We start from the raw sequence: 21,476 nt of genomic DNA on the forward strand, positions 1-21,476 counted from the left end.
TAAAGCTTTGAATCATTCCCATCAGTCATGTTTTACAATTAACTTCATCTGAACCTTCTCAGTTTGTCAAACTAAAATATTTGATACTTTTGTTCCATGGTTTGTTTCTCTGAGTAAAAACTCAACACTTAAAAAAAAACGTGGCTCGAAGTTTGTACAATGTTACATTTCATAAAGTTGGTAACTGGCTATTTAATATTTATTCTGATATAACAATCAGATTTTTTTCATTTTGAAATTGACTGGTGAAATTTATGATTTATTTAGGAATGAATGACAATTATTAGTCTTAATTTTTAAATGTACCTTTTATAGAAAAAAAAGATTAAAATACTTGCACATATGAAACTTGTTTTATTTATGTATTTATTTGTTTTATGCCTACCAAAATTTGAAGAACTTTCAAGATAGGTACAACATATATACATACAAACATACATACAGGTGGACAACACATACAAAAAAATTATTATTTGGACAGTGTCCAAAAATCATATGCAAAAATAATCTATTAAAAAAATATAAATAAAAGATATATCTTTATGTTATAAAAATTTAGAACAACAGTAATTATTTAATATATGAAACACAAGATGATAAATTTGTATGTTAGTAAAAGTACACAGTTTTTTTTAAACTAAGTTGGTTGTCAAAGAAATGTACTTGTGTATCTTGATTATTGGAATTGTTGATTAGTCTGTAAATTATACATATAGTTTTTGCTATGAAAAGAAGTTTTTGTGTTAGCACACAATCTCCATCAAATGTTTGAAATATTTTCTAGTAATACAAAGATAAGAAAGCAACAGCTTTATGTTGGAATAATTTATTGATTGTGTGAATAACTGCTAACACATCTCTGTTACCTCACAGCACAGGACAAAAACACTGACAATCCTGAATTTGTCTTACATGTGAAGTCTTGAATTTTTGCTGTTGTCTCATCCACGTCACACTAAATCAGGTTTTACAATAGCACAATAAGCTTCAGCCATTCGGGAAGATGACACTGGCTACGGATGTCAAGAGATTTGTACGAACGTCAGACATTGGTTTTGACACTTGTTGCTAGCGTCGAAGAAGAGGAGGAACGGCATGTATACTTTTTGTCAAGAACCGCACAAATAGTTCAAGTTAAAATAATGATACAGTAAAACCTTGTTTATCTGGCTCTCCTTGATCAGTATCTATGTAAGCATGAACATAACTGTAAGTATGCCAAATATTTTGATTCACTGTAAGGTTTCTACACAGAATACAGAATTATGGTGATAAAATGCTGGTTGTTGAGTTTAATAAAGCTCACCCGCTGACAAACACAATGGCGTACTTGGACCGCAAGCCCGACACCGCTCCAGCTGAACTATCAATAACAAAGCATTCGCGTGACCGTGCTTCAGTCAAGAACCAGAACCATACATGTTTGAAAAATAAGAAAGTGGACGAGATCTCTGTTAAGAAATGACGTAAAAAAGTTATTTTCATATTTTGTTAGAGTATTTGTAAAAAAAATATGTATTTTGGTTACAAAAATAAATAATAAATGGTAAGTCTGCTTATTTAATAGTTTTGCTTATCACCCATAATACCTGGATCATCCGAATTTTCTATTGCCCGTTTTGCCTTTGGTCCCAGTTAGTCCAGATAGAAGAGGTTTAGCTGTAGTCAGTGGCGTAGCCAGGATTTGTGTATGGGGGGTGTTAAGAAGCATGCCCCCCTCCCCCCCCCCCCGTATTAAAGGGGGGGGGGGGGGGTCCGGGGGTCCTCCCCCGGGAAAATTTGGATTTTAAGGTGTAAAATAGTGCTATTTTAGCAGTTTTCGGTACGTAAATTTAAATGTTATAATGGTAAAGATTTTATTATTTTTAATATGAAATTTGTTTGAGTGATGAATAAGAAATTAATTAAAGATTTGGTGCTAAAGGGGGTGGGGTGGGGGGGGGGGTTTGAACCCCTAAATTCCCCCCCCCCCCCCTCCTGGCTTCACCCCTGGCTGTAGTAACAAATCTATGTGATTTCACTGTTCACAAAAAGGCTGGATACTGGCGTATAGTTGCGAAGCAAGTTTATTGAAAAGTTAGAGTGTATGTTTGGTTGTGCTCGGGGCTCACCGTGACACTGTTGGGCCGGTAGCCGGGCCCGCCCGGGCACAGCGCCTTGAACTCCTCCGAGCCGTCGGCGGGGCACAGCTCGCAGCGCGGGCCCCAGGCCCTGCCCACGCTGCAGCAGCAGGTGGCGCGCGTCATGGCCTCCCCCATCTCCTTGACGCAGCGCCGCCGGCCCGACCACTCCTCCACGTCCTGGTAGCAGCGCGACTCCCGCCTGTCTGCAAGGGCACGGCACTCCGTCGCGACGCTGGGACTCTATGTCTATCTACTTATCTGTATTCCATTGAGCCTTCTTTTGGTAGAAACCATAAGGCTATGGAACATGTCATTTACATATTTACAGTCACACATACATATACATTTTTACATGTACACAGTTTTAAATACACATACATATTTAGTTTTACATACATATAACTTTGAAGTAAAACAAATAGTGATAAAAAAATTTTCAGATAATCTGAATTACAAATATTATTACATTGTTTCTTTTATACATCCCCCATGGACATGATATGTCAAGCGATTTCTTATATTTATTAAGTAAGAAAAAAAAATAAAGCAGGATTTAGGGTATAAGGATATTGATGTTAGGCATTGTAGCTATACAGGGGAGTCTGGCTGTAACCAGAATGCTTCCCCTCTTTCATGGTTTTCAGTTGACCCAGCAGTCTCATTTTCAAGGGTAACATTGATTCCAGGTTTTCTTCATGACACTTAATGATTCGCTTCTCCTGGAAATTGCGTCACCTAAGGCTAATTTCATTTAAGGCTGTCGACATCGTTTCCTAAGTCCTCAAAAAAATGTTCCAAAAGATTTTGCCTGGGAACAGCACTTTAGGTCAGCTCGGTTAAAACAAAACCTGAGTTAATTGAAGTCGGATAATCGAGATGATACTACTGTATGTATAAAAACAACATAACAATTTCAGGGTGTCTACAAGTCACCAATATCACTAAAAATACTAAACCGAACTGGTCATAAAAGTCACTAAAAAGTAACTAAACTAAAGGACTGGTCACAAAAGTCACAGAAAAAGTTACAAAAGAAACAGTAAATGTCACAAAACTTTAATTTCAAGCAGCCTTGTGCTAACTTTCACTTGGTTATTTGATGCATCACTTCAGTTAATAGTTGCTTATTGAATATAAAAAGTTTGAGACTGTCCACTTAAAAGTTAGGGAAATTATCTGTTAAAGGTACTAACCTTCTAACCTAAACATAGACACATTCCTGCGAATAATACATTATTTAGTGTGACATTTTATTTTTTTTAATTTTTCTTTATTTATCATACAAAATATCCTATGATACAAAAAAACTAAGATATTTTTACTATAAAGTCCTGAAATTGGTGTCAAATTAAGTTAAATTTTAAGATTTTACATTGTTGTTTGTGAACAGGAAGACTTTAGCAATAGAAAATTCATTAAAATGTTAGACACTAACTTTTTGGTACTAGCTAGATGCTTATCGTCATGGTGAAGATAGAGCTTGCAGTTAAATATGTGGTTATGTCCAAACAGTGAAATGGGTAAGCAGCTTAAATGTAGTATTGGTACGGCAAGATGATTCACAACCTTCAGTGTACTAATGTAAATAAATTATTTGACAACCGAATATAAATTTAAAGGGAATTCTAGCAACTGCACTGGACTGCATTCTATGCACACTAAGAACTGTCTGCTCCAGCTACTGTGCACTTTCAATGATTGTAGTTATTTTGCATGTTACTGCACTGAGCAAGAGTGGACCAAGAGCAATAACTCCCGCACTGCCTCCCGAGTCAGCACCGGTTTTCCGTGCAGTGTGGTGGATGTTGAACAGTTAACGAACAACAGTTATTAAAAAAAAAATTACAATAATTTGTTTTATTAGCTTGGAGTAGTTCATTAGATGAAAAGAGCGAATAAAATGTTTTGCAGAATAAATGCAAACTGTAAAATAAATTCAAAGCAACATTTACATTGAGGATATAATCCATCACTATAGTAATAAAAAAAAAACACCTGATGTTGCATGGAAAAAAACGTACTTAATTAATTGTTGTGTACCATTTTTGTGGCCCCGCACTTTGCTGATGCTTAAAGTGAGAATATTTTTCGTATGTAACACCCAGTAGCGGATCCAGAGGGGAGGGGGGGGGCTAAAGGGCTCAAGCCCCCTCCAAAAGCATCTGGGTCCGCTATTGTTTTAGTGTTTTCCTTGATAAAGCCTAGCCTCAGCTGGGTCAAGCCCCTCCCAAACCAAAATCCTGGATCTGCCACTGGTAACACCTACAGTACCCATTTTTCTTGCTCTTGTACGCAGAGTAGAGTCGGGCGAGGGACTGTGATACCCACCTACACAGGCGTTGCCTGCTTCGACCAGCTCGTAGTTGGGCGGGCACTGGCAGATGAACTTGCCCTGGGTGTTGATGCAGGTGCCGTACAGGCACGCCTGCGGGCTCTCGCACTCGTTCACGTCGGTGCAGTTCCCTGCGCAAAGATGTGGCAGCGGTGGTAGCGCACTCGTCTCTCCTCATCTCAGGACGGGTTCTGGAGCAGGTTGGATGGGCCGATGCTGGTGGTCGGGAGATCGTGATTCATGGGCGTGGCCGGGATTCATGGAAGATAGGGGCAAGGGCGTCGCCAGCCGATGGCTTAGGGGGGGCAAGTTGTGGGTGGGAAAAGTATGTATTTTTTTGCATTTGGCTACACTATTTTGAATCTCTAGGGCTCTAGGAGGGGGGCAAACTGCCCCCCCTACCCCCCCCCCCCCGGCCATGCCCTTGGATAGGGGCAGAAGCGAGTTATAAGAATTAATTTTTGGACAGACCTTACTTCGATAAACATTTTTGCTTATGAAAGGTACATCCTTTCACTATGTACCACTGCGTAAGATTCTATGTCCTAATACATGTTTAAAGACAAGGCTACACATGAATTAATTTTTGGATAGACCTTACTTTGATAAAAAAATTTTGCTTATGACAGGTAGATCCTTTCACTATGTACTACTGCTTAAGATTTGATGTCCTGATACATGTTTAAAGATAAGGATACACCCAGTTTGCATATTCGGTGGCCAAAGATTGAGCCATACAAAGTCATTTCATGCTGGTTAATGAGTAGCAGTATTATTTTTAAAAAAGCAGCTCTATGTCTACGTCCTTAAAGTGTGTTTTATGATGGTTTAAGGGAGGAAGGTTTCTGGACACCAAGTAGTAACCCTATCGAATGATGGAATAGAATATACTTGCGTTTACCCCTAACATGCTCTTCTGGAAGGTTATCCAAAGCTTATTAACTTTGGTAGGTTGTAACTCTAAGTATCTTCTTTGACAGTTGAACTTGCAGATTGAAATAATTTAGCTATAATCAATTTTGTTTTAAACTCAGACTTAACACAATCCTGCATTATGTATCACTTTCCTGTGTAAAATTTTCATAATTTTACCTTTTCTTGCATTCTGAAAAATCTTTTCCTTATATCTTACAGAAATAAAAAAAAAATTGTGTACTAGGTTAATTGTTTTTGAAAAGATTCAGATCTATTAATTGAAGGAAGAAGGCAATCCTTGGATCGGTTACTTACCTCCAGATCCGTCCAGAGCATATCCCTCGTCGCACTCACATCTGAACATCCCAAAGATGTTTTCACAGCGGCCAAAAACGCAAAGGTTGTTGAACATCTGGCACTCATTAATATCTGGAAATAAAATTTTTCACAGTCATAATTTTACAAATACAGATGACATAATTAAAATCTCATACAAATTTTTTAGATAGGGACCTAGGAATTTTTGAAACATGTGGTTTACTTATGTGTGATTTCAATGGTTGGTTTAGCAGTTGCTTCCTGATTGGCCAGACTGTCCTCAAATCAGGGCTGACCTCAGGGACCAATCACAGCTCAGCTGCGATTGGCCCCTATATAAATACAGCAATACCCTGAACTTAATGTGATACGTGGGACCGAACGATAACTGTGTCAAGTCAAATTCACGTAGTCGGGGTACAATTCTGCATATAAATACATACATTCAAACTATGTTGAATTAGGACCAGAAACTAAAGAAAGCAATAATTTAGAAAAATGTAAAATAAAATCTTAGATAATACAACAGATTATATTATTATGAATTGAAAAAAAAAATCCAATGTTATTTTGACATATAAGGCTTCATAAAATGTACCAGTCAAAGATTTTTCTCCTCGTGCAAAATTTCCTAATAGTAAGCTAACAATAGTGATGAAAGAATGGAGAATTGAGAGTTGCGAGGTGTTAGATCAAAAGACGTAGGAATCGACGAGAAGATTTAAAAATTGCATAAGACAGGGTAACGTTAGTCGAGATATTACTGTAATGTGCCAGAACACCAGGCATCAGTTGTTAATTGCCATTGATAATGGCTGCATCAAGGCGCGCCAAAACGTTGGGCTCTTCATAATCAACAAGGATGGGGCCTTGACCCAGAAGAAATGAAGTAGTTAAGAATAATGTAGTTAAAATAATAATAAGTGTATAAATGGAAATTTTGGAATTACAGATTATAATGGAAAAGAATAGAAAGAAAGATTAAAAGAAATAGGAATATGTCCTTTAAATGATTCATGCAATAGGGAATTTTGATTTAATACAATTTCTTGGACATATGCCTGATGACAGGAACAGGTGTCAGTTCCCAAAATGTCGCAACTGTTTCGTCATAGGAAACTTACTGTGTTCGTCGGTGTTGTCATTGTGTTGTCCAAAATATCTGTTTATCTTCATTTAGGGTTCGTATATTTGCTGCGTTATCCAGGATTTCTTGTCTGTCTGCATTTACTGTTGTTGTCAAAACTATCTCATTGTTAGCCTACTGTGTTAGTCTATGCTATTATTTTTTTTTTCACGGCTAAATTCCTTCTACGGAATTCTTGTGGTGTCTGATATTTAAGTTTAATTTTGTCATTGCATTGTCCATAATACCTGTTTATGTTTATTGTTGGGTTTATCTGCTTGACAGAAGCTGATTTGGGCTGGTTTTCTGTGTGTTTATGTTTTTATTTTGAATTTATTAATTTTTCCCATGACAAACAGTACAAACCTGCAATGGCATGTATACAAAAAAAATTGTATTTAAGTAGAACTAGGAATGTTGAAGTTATTCTGACTTCAGATGTGGTGGATGCAGAGCACTGCGAAAAGGTTAGGCGCGACACCTGTGACACCTACCGACACACGCCTGATCATTCCGCTCGTCGGGGTGCATGAACCCCATCTCGCACTCGCAGCGGAACGAGCCCGGGTAGTTGAGGCAGTGTCCGTTCTCGCAGAGGGCAGCGTTGTTCGAACACTCGTCGATGTCTTGGCACTGGTGACCGTCCCCTTGGAACCCGGCGTCGCAGACGCACTGACAAAAAGATTTGATCACTCAACACATTTTATATTGTGTCCCACAAACACACAGATAGCGTCATCAACGTGTTTTGTTTTTACTGATGAAAACTCGTAATTTCTGAGAAATATACTCATAAATGGTTCAGTAGTCTATTTCTTTTTCATTAGTAATTAGTTTGCAGCATGATAACTTAAAGTCTCACATTAATCTTTTGAAAAAACTGCACTCGTTCATGGTATGGAATGTACAATTCTAAACTGATGGTCTAATGCAGTGATGGACAACTGGATCCGGCCTGCAACATCTTTCACTATCGCCCACTTGAAAAATCTTCCAACAATAATAATATTATCAGATATACGGTTAGGTATTATTATCCGTCTATGTTTGCATGCATGTACAATAAGCTGTCAGCAGACACTGCTCTGAAGCTATGATATTCTCACAGAAATACTAAGAAATATTTATATGGTTTCATGGAATTCTTATTTTTTAAGTTTTTTTTTTTCATTTTGGTTTTGTAAGTGTACTACACCAATTTTTTAAGAGAATTATTTTTCGTTTCTTTACAACATGCCATATTGGTTATTCTACAGAAAATTATGATATGTAAAAAATGTTTCTATGAAAATTTTTATATTAATCCAAGTCTCCCAGGCCCTTGGACTAGTTTCGAAAGTTATATTTGGGCCTCGAAAAGAGTAAAGTTGGCCATCACTGGTCTAAACGCACATAACAGTGTCATGAACACTTTTGCATAATACTACGTACCTTAAAAGAACCTTCAGTGTTTATGCACTGAGCATTTTGATCACAGCCTCCGTTGTTGACTAGACATTCGTTGACGTCACGGCAAGTCACTCCGTTGCCAGTGAAGCCAATTTGGCATTGGCACTCGTATGATCCCTAAAACATTTAAATGTGTGGGTACCATTTATTTGATCATTCTATAACTGAAACCATGAGTCGCTTCATTTGCCCAGTCATGATGAAGCAAATTGCTTTTATTACCAATAGACTTGTAATTAATGAAGGGGATTGTTTCTTCATTCTGGTGCTAAAAGATCATAGTCAAAATTGAAGACATTTCAGAAACAAGGTAATGAAGTTTCACTATACTGTACTTTTATTTGAAAAAAGTGTTTGACATTTAATAGTTACAGACAGAGCCATCAAAAGAAACTAAAGACTCAGGGGCTTATAAGTTTCGCTCCCCCCCCCCCTTTCCAAATTACAATAATATTTAATATATATGTATATATAAAGACAGTTAGCATTACAGTGGCCATAATGGTAAATGTGCCTGTGCATATTGCATAATTTGTAAGGTTTCCAATGTGTTCTTTTAGTAATAGACTTTTAATTTTGAAAATTCTGTCAGGGTAAACTCATGCATCAAAAAATCTCGAAACTCAACCGTGCCCCCCCTGGTGCCCGGGCCTCAGATATTTGGCCCCTCTGCCCCTCTCGATGGCCCTGGTTGCAGATGTCACCTGCGATTGTGCAAAGAAATGAAAAAAAAAAAAAGGCAGAGGAAGCAGCAGACGGCTGGGAAGAAGTGCGGGGCGCGTACCAAGGTGTTGACGCAGTCTGCGTTGATGTCGCAGGCGTACGTCTCCAGCTCACACTCGTCGTCGTCCGTGCATCCCGGGCCGTTGCCCGGCTTGGCCGAGTACCCTTCCTCGCAGCGGCACATGAACGATCCCAGCGTGTTCTCGCAGTCCCCGTTCACGCACACGTTCTCCTTCGTCTCGCACTCGTTCACGTCTGCGACACACACGCGCACGGAACGTCACAGCTATTGCACGGTTCGTGACTACTGCACATGTAAAAACTTGATAAATCATCTCATCTGCCACTCAAACAGTTCACATCAAGGGAAAAAATAGTATTTTTAAGTTATTTTTTCCAAGAAGTAAAATGAATATTGAGAAATTTACCAATGCAGATCTGCAACTTATTGCTGGTTATACTGTATGTCATAACTCATAAGAAACCTCTATAACTGACAAAAAAAAGATAAATATGCAAACACACAGAAAACAGCCAAAATCACTCAATGTCAAAATTTAAAAATGTTTCTAATGACATTTATCAAGCAATGGCATATGTCCAAAAAGAACATCCTAAATCAATCTTCCCTGTTAAAGAACCTTTTAAAGAATGAAGCATTAAAATAGTGTCGTAATTCAAAAAACGCAATTGCATATCTGTTGGGTGAAAAATAATGTGTTGCAAATACTTCATGAAAAGTGTATCTCAAACCTAGTAAAATAATTGCACGAAATTAGATAGTCAAAAGTAGCATTTTTAATTTTACTGGGTGTGCAAATTATAATTTAAGTTTTGTTGCAAACAGGAAGAATATTTTTTTTTCTGTTAGTATCTGGCACTAATATAGAAAACATACATTAGGCCGGTATTCCGAGACCCAAAAATAAGGTTACGCCTGTACTCTAACCGTATTCCTAGTGCATGTTACCACACGGCCAGACTCCATGTTTTTGGGGAATGGATTTCGGTGTACTATTCGTTGCCGATCTGTTGCCCAAATTCCACACATGAAAGAGCTCATCTATTCATTGATTTGGTCCAGATGGTGGACCAATGTCTGGCGCCATTAACTCGTATGTAGTCCCTTTTGTGATCATCAGAGGACGTACCAAGCATGTTGGTGTGCCAAGTGAAATTTTATGATAGAGAAACACTTTAATGATAATAACAATAAATAATAACTAAAAAGTACTTAAAAAATTGGAAAGGTGGTTCCATTTTTGTGCGATGGTGCTGCTATCTCTAGTATTTTTGCAGTAACGACTATGTCGATGGTTGCGAAAAGTCTACTAGAATGCCTTGAAACCAGCTTCTAGCCTCACGTAGGGCACGGTTTATTAAAATGGTTTCCAATTTATTTAATGGGATTCAGTTTGGTCAAGTTCTGGAATACGGTCCAAGAGTTAGGTTACATTCCTATCCCAACAAGGCAGTGCTTATTCACTACGTTACCTAAATGTCTTGGAATACTGCCCTTTGAAACAATGGTATAGAAAAGTATCAACTGCTTCAAAATAATCTTGAAAATTGTACAGTGTATCAACATTACCTGAGTACCAAAAATAATAGAATATTGTTATATATTGGACGGTGAGTAATTGTTAAAACGTTGACTTTAAAAACATAAGGAAAGGAATTGCCTCTGAGAGTGAGGTCAAAGTTGTGTGCCAGTGGGATACTATTACAGTCCTTTTTTAATAGGGCGAGTCTTGACCGCCAAAGAAATATTTTTAGTATTCTGCTGCATTGCAGTGTAACATCTGTCCAGTGTAACTTTGCCTGATTTTTTTTTACATTGGTAAATATTATTGGTTTGGTATTATCACCATTAAGATAGATGTTTATAATCTACTTTTGTATTACAGGTTTAAGTGTTGGCATTAATGTAACATAACTCTATATGTTTGGAGAAAATTTTGTGTATTTTGATTACACAAGGCCTTTCCAATGAAAGCTGAATCAACTATTTGACTGCTAAAGCCACTTTACTTTGAAATAAATCTTTACAACCAACATGAGGTATATGTTTTCAGTCTGGTAGATAACGTGAATGTGTTAGTGTGTTAGTGCCAATAATAATGTAAGTATTTTTAAAACATGTGTTAAAATTTAAATGTTTTTTAAATCTAATTATTTATCATCAATAAAAAAAATTTTCTGATTCCCCAATGATGCAGCCGCAGTGTCTGGCCCATTGTGACGCAAAAAACTCGTGGTTTGTCCGACCTGTCAGCTCAGTGGTTAGAGTCCCTCTCGCTTGCGGGAAACGTCTTCCCCCTGGATCCGGGACCGGGCGCTGCGGAAGGAAACTCACCCAGGCAGGACGTGGCCCCCGGGCCCACGACCAGGCCGTCGGTGCACTTGCAGGAGTAGCTGCCCGGCAGGTTGGTGCACCTGCCCCCGTTGCACACGCGCGGGTTCTCCTTGCACTCGTCGACGTCGGTGCAGCTGCGTCCGTCCAGCAGCAGCATGTGGCCGGCGCTGCGGGCGAGAGACAGCTGCGGGGTGGAACCTCCCGAGGCTCCGTCCTCAACACCGCCACTCTAGCTCCCTTGCACTTCGTCGTTTGGTCACGAAGGTATGTGTGTGTTGCAGGGGCGTAGCCAGGGGGGGGGGGGGGGGGGTGTTTAGGGGATCAAACCCTCCCCCCCCTTCCCCTTAGCACCAAATCTTTAATTAATTTCTTATTCATCACTCAGACAAATTTCATTTTAAAATTATTACCATTACAATATTTAAATTTAAGCACCGAAAACTGCTAAAATAGCACTATTTTACACCTTAAAATCCAAATTTTCCCGGGGGAGGACCCCTAAACCCCCGCTTTAATACGGGGGGTGGGGGAAAGGGGGGCACGGCATGCTTCTTAACACCCCCCATACACAAATCCTGGCTACGCCACTGGTGTGTTGAATAATAAAATTCAAAAGAGCTGTTGTCATAAGTTTACAGGAACAGCCCTTAAAAGAATAGTGACGATAAGAAAATGAAATAAACCAATGCTTAGGGACAAGATTATACGGGGTGGATTAATTGTGATACAACCGAAATATCACATAAAAGCATTACAAAACACAGCATAACACAGAAATCTAAGTTGTATCGTGGAATTAAGTAGCATTTTAACCAAAACTTAGTTCAAATCATAAAAAAAAAGTTTATTTTATAGTTTTTAACACATTCGAGTCTGTTGCTTATGACTGGTTTAAATCACTGAATACTAGGGGTTTTTATGGTTTTCCATTTTTTTTAAATTTAAATAACATATATGGTACTTAAAATACTTTTTACATGATAAAAAACTTGATTTTACAATTTTTAATACAATTTAAAACATGATTTTATATCTTTTAGTTACTGATAATTTATTTTTTATAATAAACTATGTTTTACATAAATAAAAAAATTTCTCATACACACTTCATACTATTCATTGCTATGATTTTTATTTAAATCCAGTTAAGTTAACATTTATTTCACATTTCCAAATTAATACCAATATATGAATACGTAAATAATTTTTATTTGGTTATGTTTATGAAAATTTTGATTTAGTATGGAACTTTTGGAAGCACCCTGGCACGCACAGAGCAAAGCCACAGTTCTCGCACCACCAACGAGTTTCCTTCCTCAGCCGTTTTCCACTGTTGGCTTTGCCTACATCGGAACATACTTTACAGATCTGGTAGGATTGAGTTTTTTTCGGTTGGTGGAATTTTCTTCGGAAAATGTCGAGCAGACAATCGATCTGTGGATGAGGATGATGATGATTGAACGTCTGTATCGGTAGCACCATATGAAGCCAGCTGGTTCCCGAGAGCTCTCATGAAGTTTTCCAAACTTGTTTTGTTGCCATCAGCCCTGGATTTTTTGAACAAAATGAATGAATTTATGATTGACATCAAAAAAAGGTGGAAAAAATTTTTTTTCCACCATTTCATTGATTTTCTTTGAAAGGGGTAGTAACTGAGTAATTGATCAACATGATCAACACCAGTTTTGTTTATATTGTAGTCAAGTACAACATCGGGTTTGGTTTTAGCAACTAAGCCACCTCTACCTCTTACAGTGACTTCACTGCATGTGGCTTTGTGCTTTGTGGAGAGGCAGTACACATCACGTGTGTCCTTCCACTTTACAGCCAACAAAGGACCGCACCTGCGAAAAATTGCTTCACCTCTTGCAAGTTCTTTGCATTTCAGTTCAGGTGGCAAGCCTTTGCGGTTTTTTTGTACCGTACCCACAGCCAGGGTTTTTTTCATCCCATAACTTATAGAATAATGTAGGACTTGAATAAAATCTGTCCATGTAAATTGTGTGCGCCTTATGAAAATAATCATGACACAATCTCCGGACAAGACTCTCAATAGAGTTTTCCACACTTCCAGCACCACCAGTATAAACCTCACAGTTTAGGACATATCCTGTATTGGTGTCACAAAGAATATATAACTTTATACCATACTTATGAGGTTTATTTTTTATATAAACGCGGAAGTGTAAACGTCCTCGAAAAGGACACATTCCTTCATCAATTGTCAGGTTTTCTGATGGATAAAGACAGGCCTTACATTGACGGACAAAATGATTGAAAAACGGCCTGACTTTATGTAGAGGGTTGTGATTTTCTTGTCCTCTTGGTACGTAAGTAGCATTGTCATTTATGTGTAACATGAATAATATTGACCGGAATCTGTCTCTGCTAAGGAGACGCCCAGGAAATGGAGTGTGCATTATGTTGTCATTTGACCAATAATCTGTTATCTTGGGTTTCCTGACCAAGCACATGTGAATGATCACTGCAAAGAAGTAATATATTTCTTGAAGCTTGACCGTAGTCCAACGCTGCCACATTGAATTTGGTTTCAATTTTTTTGCCCGTTTCATTTTGTCAATCATGGTACCTGCATATCGATTTGTTTCAGTCTTTATATTTTTTATGACGTCTGTGCCAAAAAATTTAGAGAAACAGGTAAGTTCATCGGAAGTTTCATCAATGTCGATAAGAATGCCAGATGCTTCCTCAAAAACAGGCAGCTGTGGTTGGTTGTCCATTGATACCCAGCGATTGACTCCAGGTTTTTCATTTGCTAGTAATCGTGTTCTTGTATTGGAATCTGAAACGAAAATCATATGTTTTTTACATTGTTTGCGTAATTTTTTTACTTTTACGTAAATGTGAAAAAAAAACGATTACCAGCTTATAAAGAAATTCAGAGGCACAAAAATGTAATATTTATGAAAGCTGGGTAACTTACCAGAAACGTTACTTGTGCTAGGTTTATCCGAGTGGTCTTGTCTATTCGCATTGCTCAGCTGCGCAATAAGGACTAGCGGAACATCGTCTTCATCTAAAAAATAATAATGTGACATTCACATTTACATGTAAGGGTCCAAGAGGTAATGTAAACTATCTACAATACACAAAGGAAAAAAATACGAACCACTATCAGTACCTGTACCAGGTGTCTGTGATGGACGAGCTTGTGAAAGTCCCGTTTTCTGTGTAAAACTGCTCTTCTGTTTCCTTATTTTTGCGAAATCTTCATCTGTTATAAAAAAACATCCTGGGTAAGATATGTACAAAAATAATAATTTTTATACATAGGTAAAACAAGTTTCAAGCTCATTCGGCAGGTTTTGAATAATTGCATACAAACCTGATGTGTCAGAATATTCAGACAATGGTTCATACAAAGAATCAGAACTGCAGTTATCAGCTTCTGAACCAGAAGAAGCATAAAATTCTTCATGTTCGAAAAATTCGTCACTCTCGCGCGATCTCTTTGCCATTTCTACTGCAACAAAACCGCGGTAATTCCCCTGGCACGATGAAACACGCCCGAAGCAGCTTCAAACGTAAAACAGTACAGCAGATGCCATCTAGCGGCAACCGATAGTACTACGACGACTGTGGAAAGAACGCCCGGCAATCCAAGCCCGTTTATCGCTCGAGCAAGCACATGTTAGTCCATGAAAACGTGCGCTCGAGTGAGGCTTGAGCGCCGTTCATTGTATTAAAATACTATGCTCGAGCTGAGCTCGAGCATGGACCAGAATGTGTTAAATTCAAAAAAATCTCATTTCTGGACAAAAAAAAAGTATTATGGTGCATGGATCAGAAAAAAAAAGAATTATTTGTTGTGCATCTCGTATTGAATCACTTTTAAACCACAAATACTCGCTAATTTATTTTTATTGGTTTTAAGTTATCCGTTTTAGATCAATTTATTACAAATTATTTTAATGAAAGAATGCAGGGTATATATTTGACTACTAATACGTCATGTGAGGTCTTTGTACCAGGCTGCCAAATATATTTAAATTTATTCGTAGAAGTAATTGAACAATCAATCTAATGAGCCTTAGACCAGCATATTCAGGATGTGGCAAGGACATGACCTCCTCCCCCCCTTCCCCCACATTCTTTTTTTTTCTGAGGTGGGAAATAAAAAGGAGCAAGATCCTGAAGTTATAGAAAATTAGTAACAAACCTCCCTGAATAACTAAATATTATTGAACCCTTACAACTTTCACAAGTTAAAATAATGTTAAAAACTAAGCTGTATACTTATTCACAATGTATGTAAACAATAAAATAAAAATTTAAAAAAACAACTACTATTTACTACATTCTAGTGACTACTCTAGAAATCAGTGGATTTGGACATCGGACATCACAATTGTAGACAGGGCAAATTTCTGTGCAACAATGTGACGTCATTCACATTTGGACAAGGATACGGACCGCCCACAAGTTCTGAACTGTTGCAGATGGGCCTCAAGTGATAAACTCTTTTACCAATTGACGGTCTCAGGATTGGGCAGTTATTTGTGCTGTGTCGAAGTTTCGGCCCCGGGCTGGTCGTAATTGCCGGATCGTTGATGACCTCGCGAAGTCGTACTTACGTACACATGCAGGTGTAGCTCCCAGGGGTGTTCATGCAGATATCATCGCAGCCCCCGTTACCTTCCACGCATTCGTCCATGTCTAGAAGCAAAAAAAAAAACCAAATTACTGTGCTGCTTGCGTAAAAACACCGTTGCAAACTCTTTATCCAGTTCAGCCTGCACGGCACAACATTTCCTTCCAGACTTAATGTTTTTGAAAGATATAGGATTGATTTGTTCGTCCATTGAGCAAGCTATCGTTTACTAGTTGCGAGCCAGAAATCACAAATTTTGTGGCTTTAAAAACTTTCATCCTTATGTTTAGGTCTGACAAGACTGAAGATGGTAGCTAAGGCTCAGCTTCTTCTGCTACATTGGATTATACGTACAATGCTTACATCATTATTTTTGTTCTTTAGCAATTCCTACAGATGTTTCACATTGTACACTACTCTTTGTTGTTAATTTAGGCTATATATACACACACACACACACACACACACACACATATATACATATAAATATATACACATATATATATATATTATACAAGTTTTCTGCTGTTTGTAAAAAATAGATGACAAATATTCAATGTTATAATTTTGCCTGACTTATAGCATTATGTTCACACAGTAGAAGTTTGTTTTGTATGTCCCCACAGCCAGCTAATGCACGCAACTGTACGTCTATATTCCAATTTCCAAAACATTTTTTTCATAAACATCTGGGTAAAAAATTCAACATGCGGTAGAAGTCAAGCAGTTGGATTACAAATGAAAATACATATTTTCTTTTAATGTAGCAAACTTGCAGAGAAATGTTTCTTAAAAAGTGGTAAAATGTTTAACTATAGTTCAACTCAGCTGATGAATCAAGAATTAATTCCTCAGCTCATTAATTCTTTCAGTTCGATGAAAGTTGGTTTTATAATTTGAAATGTTTTATGTCTATGCTGATGTAAAGCATATTATCTAGTGTATCAAAATATTTTGATTATTTTGGGTGTGGTCTTGGGCCTCAAGATCACCCAGTGACCCAAAAAAATATAGTTGTCAAGCCTGCATGCATCAATTCCAGGAGGTGTAAACTATTAGAAACATTAATATTTAATTCTTATTTACTCCAATGAACAAAAATAATAAATTAATTTAATTTTACACCATTAAAAACATTTCAGGTAAGATGTTGAAACACTGTGGCGGCCCTAGACTTGGGGCACAGACGTAATTCGGGGTGGCAAGGGGTGGCAGCTGCCCCCCAGAATTGTCCAGCCCAGTATTTAGCCACCCTATTTTGAAGTAAAAATATCATTAATTCACAAACAATTGTAAAATAATATTTTACAAGCACAGCACTTTCTTCATTCATTATTAATCATAAAATGTTTTTTTTTTTTTAGAAATTTTTATATTACAATGTTAAATAGAAATAATGGAGTAGCGGACCCCCCTTAAATACCCCTCAGACCCCTGGTATACCATGCCACCCCAGTTAAAAAGCTGAAATTATACCTCTGCACTTGTATGTAGGGGCCCTGCCCTGTAAAATTTGTAAAATTAATTTTCCCGAGCAAAAGTTTAAGCCAACCTGGAACTTAAATTTTGACGATGGTTTTGCTGATCTAGCTTAAGAAATTTTTATATTATTTCCTGGCAAATTAACCTCAGGTCAGTTTTATAAATGCTTGCGATAAAATTCTGGCGGAATCACGTAATCATACGTGGCAATAAAATATTTGAAAGTTTTTTGTGGTATGGTATCAAGAATTGAAATTTGTATTGACAAGCACTCATTTTCATTTTCCACATTAATGCCCATATTTTTAACTTAAAACTAGATAAACAAGTAAAATAAAAATTAAAAACACCGGCAATTGCCCGGCCCTGGATTCGTTGCTTTTTCAATTTTGCCTTTTTCCAGACATACTATTTAAGTTAAAGTTATTGCATTTTATAGGTAGAGTTGATTTTGAAGCTTGATAAAAAAAACAAACACGTGTTTCCTTCACAGTTTCCTACGTCGTGCTTCTGACAGCCACAATGGTCTCCGCGTGGTCGGGAAGTGTGCCGAGTGCTTCAGTGCGCTCACTCACCTTCGCAGTGCGACTTCTGCCCCGTCTGCTGGTAGCCGTCGTCGCACACGCACTGGTACGTTCCCATCATGTTCTCGCACACGCCGTTGGAGCAGATTCCACTTGTGCGAGAGCATTCGTCGATATCTGCAGCAGGAAGCAGCTCATAGCGAAGGAGAGTGTCTCAAAACAAAAACACTCACCTACTCTGATTACGAATTAAAAAAAAAAAAATACCCCTTCAATTTTGAACATACTATACTATAAGGAATAGAGGGGAAAAAATTAATGTTTCAAATATGCTTAGTGCATTATATTTTATATAGACCCTAAACACAAACAATTTTGTTAATGTCCAGTATATATTTGTATTACATGTTAAATAAAGAATTTTTCGTGCTGTAATAATTTTTTAAGTTTATTAAGTTCATTTAAGAGCAGATGAAGTGCAGAATTTCGTTATCATGGTGTGCATGATTTAAGTTCAGGTGACTAAAACTGTACTGGTGGCAAGAATGAGCTGATTACAGTTACAGGCTTTTTATATGATTCATATAATACTAATTACAGCACTATTATTGTAGTAACACTTCATTAATTTTTATTTGAAATTTTTATTTTTTAGGTGAATCTCATAGGAAGAAGATTCAGAAAATAACATAAATAAACATCGGACAGCATTAATCATTCTTTTACTACCCGAGTTGGTCATAGATAAGTGTTGAGATAAAAATTTTGTATAAAGTTCATAATAGCAGTGAGTGATGATTAAAAAAAAATGGTTTTCATCTCTGTAACAGCAGCCATAAAAATCTTTAAATAATGAAAAATAGTTAACAGAACGTGAAATAATTTTGCTATTAAAATGATTATTTCACATAAGCGAACTTCAGACAGGAAGGTTTAAAAATAATATCATGTAAATGCTAAACTCCTGCAAATATCAAACAAATTTATACACACATAATCAAAAAACAAAATTGCAAGAAAAATATATCACACAAATAATGATTAAACATTGACTTTTCCCACTTAACCAAGAAATGACTGTTTTGCAAAACAATTAAAATGGATTACATTTTAAAATTAGAATTACTCATTTTACACGAATCTTCATTCTTGATGTTTTATGAGAAATTTTAAATTTATAATGAAAGAGACAAACTACTTCCTCTCAGTTTTAATTGTTTTAAGTGAAATTAGATAGGGATGTTGCATTTTTGATCAAAAAAATAATAATGCTATCCCTTATTTAAATTAAAAGTAATGACATAATCTTAAAAAACATGTAGTATTGAGTTATCTGTCTGACCTAGTGTTAAGCAGTCATGTCCTTGACCTGTTATTTTTTTTATTTTTTTTTTATCAAGGTTTTGTATTGTGCCTACCATTTAAGGTATTATGAATAATTATTAATATTTTTAATTTAAGATGGTGAGTGACACTTGAAAGGTTACGCATGGCCGTGTGGTCGATGTCAGCTCACAGACTACGTCGCTCGACGAACGAACTCTAACCTTTGCACGCCTTCTTGTCCGGGGCTAACTCGTGGCCGGGCGGGCACTCGCAGCGGAAGCTGCCCGGCGTGTTGACGCACACACCCCCGCGGCAGAGGCCCGGAGTCCGCTCGCACTCGTTGATGTCTGCAACAGACGCACCACTCTCGCTTAAGAGAGCCTTCCGCTCGTCTTCATCCCCGCCCAACTCGCCCCCCTCCCGGACGCTCCCGTTCGCCACCGTGAGGAACACCAGCGCGGCGACATACATTTGCGAACTCTCCGTCAACACACGATTATCTCTGTCGGTCACGTCCATGTGTGAGCGGACCCATTAGGCCGCTGATAACCTCTCCCTCCAGTCTGATAACAGCTTTCGTACTGGAAGCGTGTGTTTTAAATGAGTAGCTTTGCAAAAAAAAATGTAAACACAGTGAAAGGTCTTCTATCTGGCACTTTTGGGACCACAGTCATGCTGGATTATTGGATGTAAATATAGTTTCAGTGGTCATACCAAATACTAAATACAAACACTAGGAAACACCGCACTTAAATAAAAACTGACAGTAACGACAAACCCAGAGTGAACTAAAAATGCTGGCAGCGCAGTAGAGGAATAGCGCAACTTGGCAGCCCAGGACAACAGCGGGATCCACCCGAAAAAACATCTGAGCGTGAGCGGCTCCATTGTTGCCACATATCTGTGTTCTGTATTATATTATTTTTCTTTAATGTGCATTATTTGTCCCTGTTTTGTCAGTCTTTTTGTTTGTATGTATTGTTTATTTTTGTTAGTTATTTTTGGGTCTGTGTTTTTGTAATAGTCCCTGCAGGTATGTGCTGTTCATCCAGTTGCAATAGTGAACTGCTTATGGGAGTTTCCTCCCCTTTCAAGTGGTTCCTGCCTGGTGCCCGAAGGCTTCCAGTGGCGATGTTCTTGCAGTAACTACATTTGTTTGCAACCTTATTGCCCTGTTAATGTTTCATTATCATGCCCACAGTCTAAATCCCCAGTGACTGTTAGTGAACATGTAACAGATATAAAACAAATACATTTTAAAACTAAAATAAAGCAACAGAATGTTAGAATGCCGGATTAAAGACCTTTCGGTGTTCACACTTGTGTTGCACTTATATCATGCTGCATATCATTGGCTGTACTTGAAGAGTTTTGAAAACAGAATCTTGTTGCTCACACCGAGCAAGGTAGTGCAATGGTTAAAAATGGATTTGCATTTGAGAAGAAGTGGGTTCCAATATCTCAGTCCGTTCATCCTAATTTCGGATTTTCCACGATTTTCCTAAATCACTGCAGGGAAATGCTGCAGTTCCTTACTACATGCCATGGCTGATTCCTTCTACAGGAATGTGTGTGTATCAGTCTCTGGTGACCGAGTTATCGATGAGCCCTAAAGCCAAAATAGTTCACCTCGTTTTACCTGTCAGAGAATGAAACTGAAAAGCAGTGCTTGGTCTTGTGAAGGGCTTCTCTCAGCCAAGGTGTGCTGAATGTAGCAAGTAAATAATGTCATGTTCCCAACAAAACATATGGAGTAGAATGTAGAAGGGAATGTTTTTAAATCCCACATTCATTTAAATAAAATAAAACTTTCACTATGTATGTTAAATGTGTTTTTTTTGCCTAGTGTACTTTTTATATGAATAAATATTTGGGAAATAATATTATGGAGCCTTAGTTGTATAGTTACTCTGCTGAGGAAATATACAAAGCAAATGACTGGGAATTGATAATGCAGCTCTAAGACATACACATTTGCAACATTTTGTAATTTTTACAGCTATCAGAAAACCTTTAGTAAATATCTGACAGTTAAAATGCCAATAAAAATGTATTGACTATCTTAAACAATTTCTACGTGGATATGAGAGTGGATCTTGAGGTGACATGATATACAAGAACCTGTGCTCTTTTTCAAGACTCTAATCTTCTATTAAGCACAGATTCAGCTCTTTAAAGTTCCGAGTCACG

At 37.6% G+C, this 21,476-nt stretch overlaps 2 protein-coding genes across 4 annotated transcripts in view; both read right to left on the bottom strand.

Moving 5' to 3' along the window:
* The window catches only part of LOC134532924 (fibrillin-2-like), a 275,398-nt gene that overhangs the window by 57,245 nt on the left and 196,677 nt on the right, over positions 1-21,476 (bottom strand). For both annotated transcript variants that reach the window (XM_063369992.1, XM_063369983.1), the window contains exons 21-30: positions 19,508-19,633; positions 18,012-18,137; positions 15,938-16,019; positions 11,343-11,509; positions 9,048-9,241; positions 8,246-8,380; positions 7,309-7,486; positions 5,686-5,799; positions 4,452-4,586; positions 2,112-2,326 (exon numbers count right to left, since the gene is read on the bottom strand). In XM_063369992.1, coding sequence (XP_063226062.1) covers positions 2,112-2,326; positions 4,452-4,586; positions 5,686-5,799; positions 7,309-7,486; positions 8,246-8,380; positions 9,048-9,241; positions 11,343-11,509; positions 15,938-16,019; positions 18,012-18,137; positions 19,508-19,633 — 1,472 coding nt within the window. The remainder of the gene's footprint in view (positions 1-2,111; positions 2,327-4,451; positions 4,587-5,685; positions 5,800-7,308; positions 7,487-8,245; positions 8,381-9,047; positions 9,242-11,342; positions 11,510-15,937; positions 16,020-18,011; positions 18,138-19,507; positions 19,634-21,476) is intronic.
* On the bottom strand, positions 11,516-15,931 carry LOC134532940 (piggyBac transposable element-derived protein 4-like). Of its 2 annotated transcripts, none has more exons than XM_063370023.1 (2): positions 14,473-15,931; positions 11,516-14,379 (listed from the first exon to the last, which is right to left on the bottom strand). In XM_063370023.1, the coding sequence occupies exon 2, from the start codon at positions 14,159-14,161 to the stop codon at positions 13,232-13,234; it is 930 nt and encodes a 309-aa protein (XP_063226093.1). In that variant the 5' UTR covers positions 14,162-14,379; positions 14,473-15,931; the 3' UTR covers positions 11,516-13,231. The 2 variants fall into 2 exon arrangements, with proteins under 2 accessions (XP_063226093.1, XP_063226085.1); XM_063370015.1 differs by having other exon boundaries at positions 11,516-14,145; positions 14,287-15,931.

The sequence above is a fragment of the Bacillus rossius genome, chromosome 1 (genome assembly GCF_032445375.1).
Source record: "Bacillus rossius redtenbacheri isolate Brsri chromosome 1, Brsri_v3, whole genome shotgun sequence".
NCBI classification, from domain to species: domain Eukaryota; kingdom Metazoa; phylum Arthropoda; class Insecta; order Phasmatodea; family Bacillidae; genus Bacillus; species Bacillus rossius.

Excerpts from the sequence above, each read along its gene's own strand:
- LOC134532940 (XM_063370015.1), bottom strand. The coding sequence starts at position 14,401 with ATGTCACATTATTATTTTTTAGATGAAGACGATGTTCCGCTAGTCCTT. Across the intron at positions 14,146-14,286 it reads TAGCACAAGTAACGTTTCTG|ATTCCAATACAAGAACACGA; the intron begins GTAAGTTACCCA and ends TTTTCGTTTCAG.